This window comes from Patiria miniata, unplaced genomic scaffold (assembly GCF_015706575.1).
Source record: "Patiria miniata isolate m_02_andy unplaced genomic scaffold, ASM1570657v1 HiC_scaffold_3, whole genome shotgun sequence".
Taxonomy (NCBI): domain Eukaryota; kingdom Metazoa; phylum Echinodermata; class Asteroidea; order Valvatida; family Asterinidae; genus Patiria; species Patiria miniata.
In genome coordinates, this window is record NW_024037069.1 from 43339954 (window position 1) to 43355710 (window position 15757).

At 39.8% G+C, this 15757-nt stretch overlaps 1 protein-coding gene across 1 annotated transcript; it reads right to left on the reverse strand.

The window, feature by feature from the left end:
- Window positions 1-817: 817 nt before the first annotated feature.
- Window positions 818-14006, reverse strand: LOC119737062 (steroid 17-alpha-hydroxylase/17,20 lyase-like). Its single transcript, XM_038211135.1, has 9 exons — window positions 13737-14006; window positions 10723-10902; window positions 9533-9626; window positions 8329-8487; window positions 7144-7355; window positions 6293-6418; window positions 5174-5413; window positions 4051-4149; window positions 818-3119 (listed from the first exon to the last, which is right to left on the reverse strand). The coding sequence occupies exons 1-9, from the start codon at window positions 13885-13887 to the stop codon at window positions 2860-2862; spliced, it is 1521 nt and encodes a 506-aa protein (XP_038067063.1). The 5' UTR covers window positions 13888-14006; the 3' UTR covers window positions 818-2859.
- Between the last annotated feature and the right edge of the window lie 1751 nt (window positions 14007-15757).

The window sequence follows — 15757 nt, forward strand, 5'->3', positions numbered from 1 at the left end:
TTTGGTAAAACAAATTAAGAGGTGCAGAAATAGAGGGCGCTGTTGGAGCTACCGCGGAACATTTTGGGAAAAAAAAGATCGACGCGCATGATTAAAATCGACGCGCGCGCTGACCAGAGACCGACTTATTATTTTTGTTGGCCTTATAGCCACAGTTTTTTAGAGTGCCCCAGTCGTTAGTCCAATTTCTATGCCACATGCCACCCGTGACGTCATGCCGACAGGCAACAAGCAGGCAAAAACAGCCCCAAGAATCTGTCTTCTGATTTTTTGTGTGTCGTCACTGGAAAAAGGTCAACACTTTTGAAACGACTATATTTTCAAGAGGTACACATGCAGTGCCAAGAATTGTTTTCTGAAAGTCGACATCATATAACCACAACATCATATTCATCGACAGTTATGAAAATGCTCCCTACGGCCCCGACTAAGTCTATGTAATTGCGAGCAACTATTTCGCATGCAATTAAGGATTGCTGCATCCAATGTTCGCAACCCAATGTACAGGGTAAGACAGAATTATCTGAACCAAAATTAAAGAAAATATCAAAAATATGTAGCAGTTATCAAAACAAGTGCAATTGAGATGTTATACCTAGAGTTTATATCTCTGGATCTTTTCTGAACCATTCTCTTAGTTTGAGAAATTATTCGCCCATGGTGTTTCCGCAAACCTTACATTTATTCGTATCTCCACCATGCAATCTCACTTGCAATTGAGATATGTTATAGGCAAGTATTTTGGAAATAATTTGGTTAAAGTTGTATGTATAACCATTACACCATTTTGAAGAAAAGCGCACGCTAACAAACGCTCTTACCACGATTCCATAGTTCAACAAATTTATAGAAATCGCGCACTGATGTGACTTTGTTTTAAAATGCACCCTTTTATTCTCCATCACATACCCAGTTTTAGCTAAATGTGTTTCATAGGTGTACATGTAGTTTCACAAGCCATATTTGTTCTTCTGCCTCCTTATCAAGGAAATGCAGTGTTATTTGTTCTCTAGATACCTGACTTGGAAACATATGGAAAGAATTCTAGCGTGAGTTTCTGCATCTCGAAGCTTGCTCGTAGCTATCAGGCTGCCATTGCTCCACCACAGTAGTATTATGCCGATTTAGCATACTGCAATAATTTGCGGTGATTTTGCGCTCATGACTTAACTTTTTCGCAGTACATTTGACAGGAGAGAATTATAATAGGTGAAAAGTTGGGGAACTTCGAGAAGCTTTGTGAAAACGTCATGTGACCCGTGGATATTTTGAGGTCAAATGAATTGATGAAGAGGACAGGCTGAAACTCTTAAAGATGTGAGTTTATTCTGGAAAAATGAAGAGATAAAGGAGGGAGAATTACTTGACTGCTCTGACTGACTGCAGAATGAATTATAAATATATACAAATTCCATTTTAACAAATGTACAATGATCATGTAAACTTTGTAAAGTTCGTGATAAGGCCGGGCTTGTTCTTATTAAATCGGCAAAGAGAAGTAGCATAAGGCAATGTAAAATCCACGATTTCAACCAAACAGATTAATTTATACCAAAAGATAAATGGTGACTAAGGGATGGCTCGAGTCTATGGTTTGGGGGCGCTCCCCGCTAAAAGATCGATAACGACCGCCATCTTGAAAATAATCCTAAATCCAATACGAACCAATTAAACCGTCGCTCTGTTATATTCTCCTAAACACTAAATGTCAATATAGTATTATAGTAAATAGATAATATTTACACAGATCTAGGAAGAAAGACTGATTGTTTCTTTTTTTCTTTTTGCTATTTGTAGTTGTTCGGATTTAAGTTCAAAGTTTGCAGAAAGCCAATTAAAGCAAGCTTCTAATGTAACCCTCTGAGGATTTCATACGTGACACGAATGAATGTGCTACGGGCTCCATGCAAACCAAACAGAAAAGTAAATTAATGTACTTCTCTAAATCAACTAACATTCAACTCAACACTTCTCCTGTTCTGTCTTGATGGCACCTCGATCAATCAAGTACATTCAACGAAGTTTCTCGGTGTCATCGCTGACGATAAGCAGTCAATAAAACTATCTCTCGTAACACAGGAGTTCTCTCTAAACTCCGTGCTTTTGTTACCTCAATACTGTAATATAGTCTGGGCTCGGTGTAGCAGCAATAAACTCAATTCTCTTACGGTCATCCAGAAACCAGCTATCAGAATTTGCAGTCTCTCTCAACCTCGTGATCACACCGCACCTCTCTTTGCTAAATTAAACACTCTTTCTCTATGTGACATTAATGATCTTCAAACTGGAGTATTTATGTATAAACGTACTAATAATCTACTCTCTCTCACATTTTCCTATTGTTTCACGTCCGTTAGCGGCACTTCCACCACTGCACTAGATCTTAAAAAAACTGTACTCTTACACTCGCACATCTTTCTCGATTAACACCCTTCGCTAGGACTGTACAAACTATTGACTACTTTTCGCTTCAGTATACTGCTTAATGTTCTTATTTAATTCTTCTGAATGCAGTGTTTTTATATAATATATGAAGGCCTTCCGTGACGAGCTTTTGCTTTCTGTGAATTGGCCTCCATACATTTGTTTAATTATTCTGTGTCCATTTTCTCTGCAATGTATGGAATTAAAATGTCTATTGAATTGAAATCGAAACAGAGAACAATAAATTCGTAGTCCGGAATCAGAACAGATCGCGTTCAATGAAGAAATACTTTCAATTACACCGTTACTATCCTAAACCTACTTGGAGCTCAGCTTTTTCACTTAGCTGTAAATCAAGTCAGAAACTCAACCAAATAGGTGGACACTGACAAAATGTAATTGTTTCGCAAAAGATGATTTTGGAAGTGTTTTCTCTCACTTCTTCGAGACGATAACTTCGAACGGTTTGGGCTCGTTGGCAAACGACCCCAGATCCATGTTCAGTTGCAGGAGCGACTCGCTCTCCCTGCCGGGCACCTTGGCGAAGGAGTAGCGGCCGAAGAGCCAGCAGAACACGAGGAAGATCTCACCCTTGGCGAAGTTCTCTCCGATACAGGAGCGACGGCCGATGCTGAAGGGCACGAAGCTGGCCGGGGGCTTGATCATATGCGTCCCGCTCTCGTCAAGAAAACGCTCTGTAATCATATGCGTTTCAAGACTTTGTTCGTTTCCAATAATACAATAATACTACCACTCAAAACCCAAACAAGAATGTTCAAAACGTCACATGTGCAAGTTAAAGCACAGTGAATGTTATACTATTCGAGAAAATAGTGGAAAAGCAGGCACAACCTTTTGATTTTTTTATCTCAAACAATGAGTCAACTGACTGATAGTTGGTAATCACCGACATTTCTTGATTATTTTCTTCTAAACGACAGCAAACCAGACGGAATAATTTCATGGGATATTTGACACCAGCATGATATGTAATCCAATTTAGCTTTCTGATAAAAAAGTAGGTTACTTTTGGGATAAATGCAAATGACCCTGACACTAAAAATGGACGTGATTTAATGTGCAGAAGGGTTGGGTGGCAGATTCGAATCTAATATAGCAGACTACAGAGTGTATAACAGTTATCCTTGCGTGTAGTTCACTTTACAGCTAATAAGCCATTTGCGAGTGACCTATACCCTTTGGGATTACATTTGAAAAAAAAAACCTCTGGTACGCTGACTTGCTTGGATTGGCATATTTTAACTTTGAATTCTCCAGATCAAAGACACTGTTGCTAATCACATGATTCGGGGCAAGCTCTTGCATAGTTACGTAAGAGACACTCAGCACCAATACATTGTTCACAATGTGTGAGAATGGCACAAAGACAGCAGACCATTCCGGAGCTGGGGTTGCTTGCATAAGGCTTTCCCGAATCACGTGATAAAATAGTAACGGTCTCTTTGGTCAGGAGAATGCAAAGTTAAAACGTGCAAGGAATTAGAGTCAGCATTCCAGATTTTATTCAAATAACTCGCAAATGGCTTATTCGTACTCAAGTATTTTATGTGGCATGTTTATCGCACAACTCCTAGCGAGTAATTCAGATTCGGAAGTTCCCTTTACCTGGTTTGAACTGGTGCGGTTCGTCCCAATGACGCTGGTCAAAATGCACTCCCTTTAAGTTGAGCAAAACCATTGTATCCTTAGGAATCGTGAAACCACCTACCAAAAGAACAAAAAGATAGAGTATATAAAAGAGCCATTTTGTCTTGAATTTTTTTTGTGGCGCTCATCAAACGCCTTCCCTATTAAAGATCATTAAAGGAAGACTGAAGTGTACCCAAACCTTTAAAATGTTGGATTTTCCTGTATTTATAGCTGGATGTAAAATCGGGATATATTTTTTGTCCTCAAGTATCGGGTGCACATGCAGGCACCAGACTATTCCTCATTTGCATACGTGTTCATAAAATCTTGCACATGCAAATGATCCAATACCAGGGTGAGAGAGCAAGTAGTGTGGGCGCGTACTGCTCGACACCCTGGGGACGAAGTTCCCTGTGTGGATAATTGCCTGGTTGACAAAAATGTATTTAGACAGTAACCACAATTCTTCTTATCAGTTTTAAAACATATTTACATGTTGCAGGCTGAACATTTTTAGCATGAAGAGATTATCAATAAATCGTTCAGAATTGTGTTTACTCGCTAAAGACATTATTTTTTTTGTAGGGCAGGCAATAGGGCCTATCCTCCAAGAGGCAATTAGGCTATACCTTTAGCTTTGTCCCAATGCCTAAAATTGAGATCTTAGTCCAAGGATCAATTTGACCCTTCTCGGAAAATTACTCGTAACTCTGTCAAAATATTTCAGATTTGGACGTTTGATGTCTCATTTTAAAGTGGAAAGTCATATCTTTCAAGCATACCTATATTATCTATGTTGGTTACACATTGTGCGTCTGGCATTCCGTTATACGATGTTTGCATTTTTTGACACACACTGTACTTGGAAATGTAAACAAACGGGTTTTTCAACATCCTTTCCGTAATGTAGGGCGCGGGACTAAAACGGACTTGCTTTGACCCGGATGATTTTGACACAATATTTTAGTGATCTCCGGACGAACGTGAACCTTTCAGTTATCGAGTAACCGGTTTCGGCGATCCGACATTTGAAATTCGCATTTCAAATCAACAGCGCTGGTTGTTTTTATTAATCGATTACCGTTTAACGAATACTCACGAAAGGTTGTGTCTTTGGTGACCGATTTGGGCAACCCGATGACCGACACCGATCCGTAACGGTTGACCTCCATCAAAGTAGCCTCGGTGTAGGGCATAGAGCCTCGGTCTGAAAGACTCGGCAGGCGGTCTTGACCTATGACCTCGTCTATCTCCTTGGTAACACGCTCCAGGATTTCAGGATGTTCAATCATGATTGCAATGGCCCAGTAGAGTGTGGGAATAGTCGTACCAGTACCAGCTGTTTGGGAAAACAATTACACAATATAGACCATGATACAAACCCACGGCAAATCGTTTGACAGGTCCGGATGTCCATGAACTTTCAGGTTTTTTTAGACGAGATGATGCTTATCATAAAAAAAAAATTGCATGGATTAAATTTACCCAAGAAAGGGTGAAACCTGCAACTACCCAAAATCGGGTTGTTATATAACCAAGTGATTGGGTTAGAATTTCCGTTAGGTTCAAGAAAAAGTTGTAGTCATACCAGACCAAGTTAAATGTGTTCTTGTATGACCGTAGCTGCAGTGTTCATCCTTACTTGGGTAAAATCAACCCGGGCAATTTTCAGTGTACTAGACAGTACACATTATTTGACCTGATTTTTTTGGTGATGTATTGTTTAATTTTTGATGCTGCTCATGTTTAAATTTTCTGTATAAGTTTTATAATGACTCCTTCTCTGAATACTTTTTTTTCCACTGAACCTCAACTTTATAGCCTTTTCCTCCATGTGTTTACATTTCGGACAATCCGATTTCACATTTCTGACAAGTAACACAATATTCTATCAGTACATGGACTTACATTCGTTTAAGGCCCATATTCACAAGATGGTAATTTTAGATCGTGTTCATTGAATCCATCGCACGCATTGCACACTCATGAATGGGAACGTATCCGACTACTGAATGTTTTTGTTGTGTTTGCCAGTTCCTAAATCTTCTGCATTTGGGCACAAAAAAAGGAAACTTGACAATATCTGTGATAACCTCCGCTGCATCCGTCATCTTCAAACTCTTCTTTAGATTAACGAACATGACTGTATGACTCATTTCGCTCGCGCTTCTTTGTGACCAAAGCGACTGGTTTTTACATCCATATGGCTAGTCTTTACCTCCAAACATATCGTTCACCGTTTGAATGACCCTCACGTCCGTCAGAAACTCGGCCTTCGATCCCGTCTCCTCTGCATCCTCTTTCTGGGCGGCGATCAGAGAATCAAACAAATCTCGAATGTTGTCTTGGTAACAGACAAAAAGAAAGAAAGGAATTAAGGGAACCAATTTTGAACTCGTACAAGGCAGGTAGATATATATGTACATGTAGGCCGTTATCGACACAATCTTGCAAGACCATACCCTAATATGATTGAATGGAAGTTTCTCATTTCGTGCTATCTGTTGATGTTGTTTAGGAGGCTATTTTTTTAAATATGAGTTTTGTGTTTCCACGCAACTTTGTATTAGCACTTAAACGGACGCAAGTACATTTTTGTGAGCAAAAACCTACGGTTGTGAAAAATCAGATCTAAGGAATTTTGAGGCCGTATGTTATGTCTGCGATAAGGGCTGATAATACAAACAAAATTCAAACCGAAATTGTAATGTGTCAAAATTGAGGCATAGGTTCAATTCAGGGGAGATAATTAGGGGCGCATGGATCTTACTTTCTATTATGTTCCAACCCACACACATGAAATTAATGGAAACAGGTGCAGATTCATACAATATTATACAGATTATAACTGTTAATAAAGAGTATCAACGTACTTTAATTGCGTAATTATTCGCGTAAAATTTGACCATGAGGAATTGCCCAAAATACGAGGCGGTTTTTCCATTTTGATAAGTAATTGGTAAATACATTGAGTTTGTAAAAACAAAAAACATAGTTCCTCCAATTGTGTCAACCATTACTCTGAAAGGGCTACTAATTTGCTCATTTTAAGGTGCTGTATGTCCATACTTGGATCGAAAGTGTCGCGATGGCCTTTGAACTCTTTGTAGACGAATTCCAAGCCCTTGTCGACCAACTCCTTCAGTTGTTTCTCCCGTGACGTCAGAGGCAGGCACTTGAGACTGTGGATGAAGTCGCGGGGAAGCCCGCCCCCAAGGACTTGCTGCAATTCCTTGTTGAGTGCAAACCATTCGGTCAGGAGGGGGTCGTCGAAATCGTAACTGTATGACAAAAAAAGGGGGAGGGTGCAAGTATTACTACACCTCATAAATATTCATGATCAAATTGGAGCTCGTCATTGGCCGATTCCACCGCGCGTCCGGGAAGTACGCGCCCAGGTGACGTCATCCCGGTGATTATCCATCGCCGTGCGGTATTTTAATTTTTTTTGGTTGCGCCAAAAATTCCCTCGGATCCTGCCTCATAGAACATGCAGTCTGTGGCATGTAATTTTTACGGAACCAGCCTTTTGTTGTAGTCCTTGGCCTTGTAACTACTGCAGTAAACAAACATTAAAGATTGTTGGCACCAGACTATTTCATTGACTGACGAAGATCTTGAAAATCTTGTGCTGAATAAAGATGCAAACTCCACGAAGAACGTTATCGACAAGGCAGTGAGGCTACTAAATAGGCAGTGAAGCTGCTAAGTATTTATGAGGTGAAGTAAAAAAAAATACGGCATGGTTTGTTTCTGACAAATAATTGGAATTACTGGTTCCTTGGTGTAAGTCAGCTTGACTACCTCCCTCCGCAGAAACTGACCTTCACCTCGGGACCATTAATTCCCACTAATTCCCTTTCTTTAAGTAGGAAATAGAGCCTAAGTACAAGCGTGCAGTGACACGTGAAAGCAAATCTCTCTTTGTAATGAATTCGTGTACCAATGGAAACTCAATGTTTCGGACAGTATGTTTTACTGATCTTCGGGAGTCTCTCATATTGGCTCCCCCTTACGTAAAGCAGACCCAAAAGAATCACAAATTCCAACTTCCCCCAAAAAGGAGAAAGTGGTTAAAGAACAAATGTTGAACTTAATGATTTCGTTAGGATTTCTAACTTCTGGCTTTGTGAGGCAATGATGGTCGTACAAATGGTCTCGGGTTCCTTTTTTCAGAGAGACAGACAGACAGACAGACAGAAAAGCACCAAGCCAGACAAACAAAACGACACAAGATCGCCGTGCTGTTAATACCCCTTTCCATAGCACATGTTGGCCAGCACGATGTAGATGAATCGATCGATGACGTCTTTAAGATCCAAGGCTTTGCCCACCGACCGGTCTAGTACCTTGGCTACGCCGGGAAGCACACCGTGCACAAGCTTGTCAAGCTTATCGCCACTTGCAAAGTGTCTGAAGAATAAATGAAACAAAGCTGCATATTATACCAATGATCACAAATATAGTTGAAAATACAATTGGCAATATTTGAATGTAATTTTCTTAATTAGCACTTTCATTAAAAAAAATTCGACTATAGCATCGCTGCAGTGGCGTAACTTTCGGGTCGGGGCCGGGGCGGGGCGGGCTCCCCCCTCCCAAATGTCCGTTCCGCCACTCCCCGTAGTCTGGTTCCCAGACCAAAAGATTCTGACTATTCCTGATGAATCTTAGGTCCGGTAGCCTCCGGTAATACATTGTATTACAATCTACGTCACGTGACTAAAACGGGAGGAATTCCTCCTTTTCCCGAAAATTTCCGAAGTTTGCCGAAGTCGTTTCGTCGACAATCGGATAGCACCCGAGTATTTCCGAGTACATAATATAGGTTTAATTAACTGCTAATTGCTGGTTAATTTTATTTTAAATGAGGTGATAATTAATATTCATTGCTTTCATTTAGAAAACTTGAAATTCAACGACGATTTTGTGCACCAAATATACTCGGATCGTATGGGCGAACTTTTTGCTGCGTCATGTACAATTTTGAATTTGACGACTGTTACCGAGATTTTTCAAAACTCAGTCTTCATTCGGCTCCGCCTGCTAACAGTGCTATTTGGGTGCCTAATTTTGAAGATTCCAGATCATTATTAGTCAATGTTATCTTACAGAAACATCAAACTGTATTATCATAACTGTATGATATTACGAAGCAAAATGATTTATTTAAAAATTTGATCAGAATATTAAAAGCAAGCTACAAGCGATAAAGCGAAATCGGAAACGAAGCCGAGCTTTGAAAAAGGGCCATCAATGTCGTCATGTTTATTTTTAGCCACGGAGGCTGCCTGACCTAAGATTCACCTACTCCTAGTCAGAATCTTTTGGTCTGGGAACCAGATTACCACTCCCCGGTGCCCCTTAAAATATCGAACTGAACAAAAACATATATATCAATTAAGTTCACTGCCCCCAAACCCGGAAAAATGTGTACACCCCAGGTGCGTTTTCTAACCTGAGTGCGGCGTTGCCGATTTTCCGATGGAGTTGCCAATCAGGACCGTAGTCAGTAAACGCGATGTCTTGAAATCCCTCTGTTGCAATTTGTGCTGTTGGAATGATATGCAAGTCAGAAACAAAGCTTAATTCAGCCCAAGATGCCATGAAGTAGTCCATGCAATAGACCTTCTATGATATGCGAGCAAATTCGGCAATGAATTATGCAAAACAAGACTGCGTCTTGACCTCAAGATTCTGACCATTCACCGCGTCTTCCGTAACCCGATGTTGTATTGCAAAAACATGCCAGCCAAATTGACCAATCAACAGCCTAGTCCACATTTCTGATCGAAGAGACGTCGCAAGTTTTAAAGTCGACTACGATTGGTTGGCGTGCAGAGTCGCACAAAATTTGCATTGCTCAGATACACGTTGGATACGGAGAGCGCTTAGTTGGACAACGGCTGATACTCAGACTAGCCACGAAGCGGCTATATACTCCAGAGTGCATTCGCCTTTATCGTGCACTTCCACTCAGCGCGGATACGGATAGGTGTATTTCAGTATTTCAGACTCCATGGGCCCATCTTTGTCTAAAGGTAAATATTGAAAGAACCCATTAAATATTGAAGTAAAATTAGGTTAGCCAAGTTGGTTGTGCATATCTGTAGATGTGACGATTTTCAGGTCAGGACAAAAACAGCACATACAAAACTATCACGTGCACTTGAACATTGTTCATGCAATCAAAAGGAAGATGGAAATACTAGTTCAGTCTAAAGGTTTCGCACGTCTGTGCTAACTTCAGAGCAAGAAGTTTTCCTTCATCTCGTTAGTATGTATGACTTTGCACCCAATAGGCTGGATTGCTCATCCAGGGAAAAATCGTCAAATCTTTATGCGCGTATACGCAGTTGTAATACCAGGTACTGGCTAGTAATAGGTAATGAAAATCGGTCATTCGTTTTCGTCTGAATTTGAATGCACGTCTTTAATCCCATTTCAATTCAACGAAACTTCAATCGTTTTCATTGACCGTGCATTCGGTTTTGAGAAACATTACAATGAAACGCGTGTTCAGAGCGCGCGATTCTCAAATTCAGACGAAAATGAATGACCGATTTTCAGATCTGAATGAACATTTAGGAAATTGACCGAGAAAACCTATATTATTGCGTGTGTTAAGCTGTTTAATTCTTTCATTACTTGTGTAGAGATTGGGGCGTCCTGCGAAGGCGATTGGTTGCTTGATGAGAGCCTCACGGATGTCTTCAATATCGTTCAGAACGATCACCCAGAAGCTGCCGAGTTTCAAGGAAAATATGCGGCCATACTGCTCCGCTAGACGCCCGAAGATGTGGTAGATCGGTTCAGACGACCTAAAAGCTTTTTAAAAAAGGAGACACAGGAAATTAGACTTTAATAAGACGCAAATCGATGTAAGACTAAATTTTATAATTAATTTTGTAATAGCGCCCTCGATACCATCAAACCACCATGACGGCTGGAACATCTTTCTTCTGCATGCTGGTGAAGTTATTTACGCATGCGTGAAACATGTCACGTGACTGAAGTTACATATGAATATTTTTGAAATAACGTTATGGATGGCCGATCTTTGTCATAGTCTGGTTCCCAGACCAAAAGATTCTGACTATTCCTGAATGAATCTTAGGTCAGGTAGCCTCCGGTAAAATACATTGTATTACAATTTACGTCACGTGACTGAAACGGGAGGAATTCCTCCTTTTTCCGAAAATGTCCGAAGTTTGCCGAGTTTATTTCGTCGACAATCGGATAGCGCCTGAGTATTTCCGAGTATATAATATAGGTTTAATTAACTGCTAATTGCTTATTAAAAACTTTTTTTAAAAATGACTTGATAATTAATATTCATTGCTTTCAATAAGAAAACTTGAAATTCAACGACGATTTTGTGCATCAAGTATACTCGGATCGTATGGGTGAGTTTTGAATTTGACGACCGTTACCGAGATTTTCCAAAACTCGGTTTTCATTCGGCTCCGCCTGCTAACAGTGCTATTTGGGTGCCTAATTTTGAAGATTCCAGATCAACATTAGTCAATGTTATCTTACAGAAATATCAAAACTGTATTATCATAATTGTATGATATTACGAAGCAAGTGGTTTCTTTGCAAATTTTATTCGTTAGATGTGTCCAGTTGTTTTTATTGGCAAATTGTATATTTTATACAATATATCAATTTTATGTTTTTCAGTTTAAAAATTTCATTTTTCTTTGTTTTTAAAGGGGGTGCATATATATTGGGGGTCCTGATATATTTTCAATTCTTTCGGTCAATGTCTCTATGGGTTGGTAATTTGTATGTGTATAATATTTGTATATGTATATAATGTGTGTATTTTTTGGATACTAGTTGTTCTATTTTACTATTTTTATCTTTGACATTTTTATTCCTTGTATCGACTTTTTCAAACATTTTAACGTTACAGTTACTTTTTTTTATATATAAAATGCTATAGAATTAGTTTATTTTTTTAAACTTGTAAAGCGCCTTGAGCGTCTTTTTTTAGACGGATTTTGGCGCTATATAAATGTTCTCTATTATTATTATTATTTTTATTATTATAAGTGATAAAACGAAATTGGAAACGAAGCCAAGCTTTGAAAAAGGACTGTCAAAGTCGTCATGTTTATTTTTAGGCCACGGAGGCTGCCTGACCTACAAACGTGAGCGTCGGGAATAATTGTCAGGTCTAGGGAACCAGACAAATCTCTGTCAGGGATCGTGGCAGCATGGTGGCCTGCTACGCTTGGTCACTGGTCACAATAGTCGCAATGCTGCAGATACATTGCTGGCCTCGACCGAGTACCAGAAATTACTTTTTGTTTTTCATAGTTGTGAATTTCCTTTCCTAAATTGTGTTCTACTTGTAAAAAATATGTACTTCACTTGTTTTGTTTATTAGCCTAATACAAAAAAGTAATAGCCCTGGGGGATTTTTTTCAACGGTAGTTCGAGAACCATTCCGTTACCAAGTGACGCATGTGCATTATGGTCATGGACAATAACTCGTTGCAGAAAAAATAATAGTCGGTGGCTTGAGCGCGCTTGCCAGAAATAAAGGACCGGCTGCATAATTGGGGGAAGCAATTCCAGTCTTGAATCAAGGTTACCTCACGATCATTGCGTGTCTAACGAACAAAAGCATGAGTGCGACGACCCCTCGCGTGTTGAACAACAGTCAACCATTACAATGGACCGTAAACTAGCACAATGTCCTTCGATTGGTGATTACTTGTCATTGAAAAGTTGCGTGCTAAAACTTGTAACTTGTCACGCGATGTGCATAATATTGAACGACACGCACGAACTTGTTAGGTTTTCTAATTCCAAGTACAAGTAGGCTCTATATGTTTGTACAATTTTTTTTAAAGTTCTCTTTACAAAGTTTGCCACAATTTATTAAGATCAAAATGAACGCATCTGAAATAGTTTGGTAAATGATTTTCCACTGTTTATGGTTAGTTTACAACATGATTGTAGGTTGTGCGCTTATAATCAAAACATTGATGGTTCTGTTTATGATCTGTGATGCCACAGTCTATATTCTTAAGTATGATCATGGAGTATTCCTCCATGGTATGATCTGATCTGATCGTCTTCAAGGAAAGTGTCCTGAACGAGCTTAAGACATTTAGGCCTACGTTCATTAAGTTAATTATTCACTTAACGTTCTACTTGTTTACTTGGTACTTAGTTGGTGGTCCTCCGAAATATTTTATCTAGGGAATTTAAACTGGAGGCGTGGCAATGTGCTGCGGCCACTGCCAGAAACACCGGGGCGAACCCCTTACATCGTTACATAGACAAGTGTTACTGGGTTCTTCAACGTGCATTACACAACACACGGGACCTAAGGCTTTACCGAAAGATGGAGACGAAGCAATAGTGGTAAAGTGCCTTGCTCAAGCCTAGAGCACAAGCACCATGTTCCCACGGCCAGGATTCGAATCCGTGTACCACGGCACACGAGTCGAACACCGTAACCATTGGACCACAGCACCCCACAGTTCTCGTGAGAACCTTTTTGCAACTCCGTAAAGATATGCTATTAAGCGATCGTTAATGATGATTACATCGTTATCAATCAAGCATATCATCTTAACTACTAGCGCTTTGTGAAAAACAAATATGAGACTAAACATATGATTATGGTGGTCGACTTAACTCACTGAGTACATTTCCGATGATAGGGAGTGCAGGGGGTCCTGGAGGGAACCCAGTCGGCCTCCGTGTGTTCTGATACAGAAGAATTACCACCAAAGTGACTAGAAAGAGCAACAATGTGCCCGCGTTTTCGGCAATCAGCTCAGCAACAGCCATGTTGAGTCTCTGAACTTCAGTCTGCTTTTTAGCAAGCCAATTTTCACATACAACCACTATCAACAGGAATTATCACTGCACTAAATGCGACCTATCGTCCTTGAAACGGTGTCGTATGAAATTTGGACTCCTGCGTACGGTGGCCGTGGAGGGACATCAACTATTTACTTTACAACAACCACAATTTTACAGGGCATGAATTGCTTTCACAAATTTTGCAATTTTGTTGTGACATACTTTACTCGCCTTCACCCGCTGTGACCCTTGTTCGAATCCCTCCTGGGCCAAAATATGGATTGGGTTTTCAGTCCCTGCCTGATTCGGTGGGTTATCCCCAGAATATTCTCCTGGTTTTCTTCCCACCCTCTAAAACTGTGATTTCTTCCCATTGTCTGCTCTCTACAGGTTTCTTCAGGCTTGTGAGCTAGTGCCTAGGGCGCTTTTGATGACTCATTGGTTTCATTACCAGAGATAAATAAATAATAATAAAACTATCGTGATTTTCTCTTCGCAAATCGTCTTACATGACGAAGGGACAGAAAGTTGTGATACTTCAATTATAACTGGAAGATAGCAAGAGGAAAAGATTTAAACAAACCAAAATCGAGACGGGGGCCAGATATACCACCACCAGACTGACAGCTTACGACAACACATGACTGTTACTCGTCGTTTTCTGGCTCTGTAGCTTTGTAAAATCAGAACGAGACAAGAGGTAAGCCACAAGTAGAAACTTTCGATAAACGTCAGCTTCCCCCTTCCGAATCTGCCCCCCGAGAAGTACAGGGCGAGTAAAATAAAAAACCCGAAACCCAAATGTCGGGACTATTGTTTCATTGAAGTTATAGCCAGGCATGCAACTGGGAAATCACAAAAAAGAGGAAATTCAAATTTTTTCCCAGACTTTGTACACTATTTTTCTATTTTCAATGGCACACATGGGAAGTAAAAAAAAGACGAAATCAGCTGATCCGAGGAAAAGTTACATGCCTGTATAGCACTTTCAAAATCTAGGACATAAAAGCCCAATTCAAAAGTTTTCTTTTAGTACAAAAATCTAGGCGGCCTCCAAAAAGGAAGCGGACGGGGACGGGAATATGTTATTATTTTTTTACTTCGCCTATTAAATGTGTAGTCATAGTCAGTCAGAATAACACTAGAGTGGGGTTCGATTCCGAACTAATGGCTTTTTAATGACATCTCGGTTGATATTCATGTTGATTCACTGACTGTCCTTTCGGGAAAGTATTTATAAAATAAAAGGGCCAAACTAAGGTTTTTTTTTTAATATTATGATTCGTGATTGGTTTGGTTTGTTTGTGTTTTTGGCGTACTGTAGTGTAGACGGTAAGGGCAAATAAAGAAAAATATGTTTCTCGTCCGGGTTTTTGAAAAAAAGGAGGAAGGGGAGGGGCTTTTTTATTTATTATTTTTTAAAATTTTTTCAAGATGACCGCCATTTAAAAAATTTCCTGCAACCGTTGGTGTTTCCACCGTTCAAAGACACTTTTAACATGAAAAACAAGTTGGACAAGAGAACTGAACATATTTACAGTGTCATTTAGAGTTGCATTGGTCTACAATGAACAGTTTTAGATGCATTTGCTTGGACCGCCGAATTGAGGACTTTTTCGTTGTTTTTTTTTACTGCATTTTTCAAAAATAAAAAATCCAGGCGGCCTCCAAAAAGGAAGCGGACGGGGACGGGAATATGTTATTTGTTTTACTTCGCCTAATGTGTAGTCATAGTCAGTCAGAATAACACTAGAGTGGGGTTCGATTCCGAACTAATGGTTTTTAACGACATTTCGGTTGATATTCATGTTGATTCACTGACTGTCCTTTCGGGAAAGTATTTATTTAACCCTAA

Bases quoted from the DNA above. Each gene is read 5' to 3' on its own strand.
- LOC119737062 (XM_038211135.1), bottom strand. From the start codon at position 13,887: ATGGCTGTTGCTGAGCTGATTGCCGAAAACGCGGGCACATTGTTGCTC. The intron at 10,903-13,736 runs GTGAGTTAAGTC...TTTTTTAAAAAG, and splicing joins TATCATCGGAAATGTACTCA to CTTTTAGGTCGTCTGAACCG. The intron at 9,627-10,722 runs GTAATGAAAGAA...TCATTCCAACAG, and splicing joins ACGCCCCAATCTCTACACAA to CACAAATTGCAACAGAGGGA.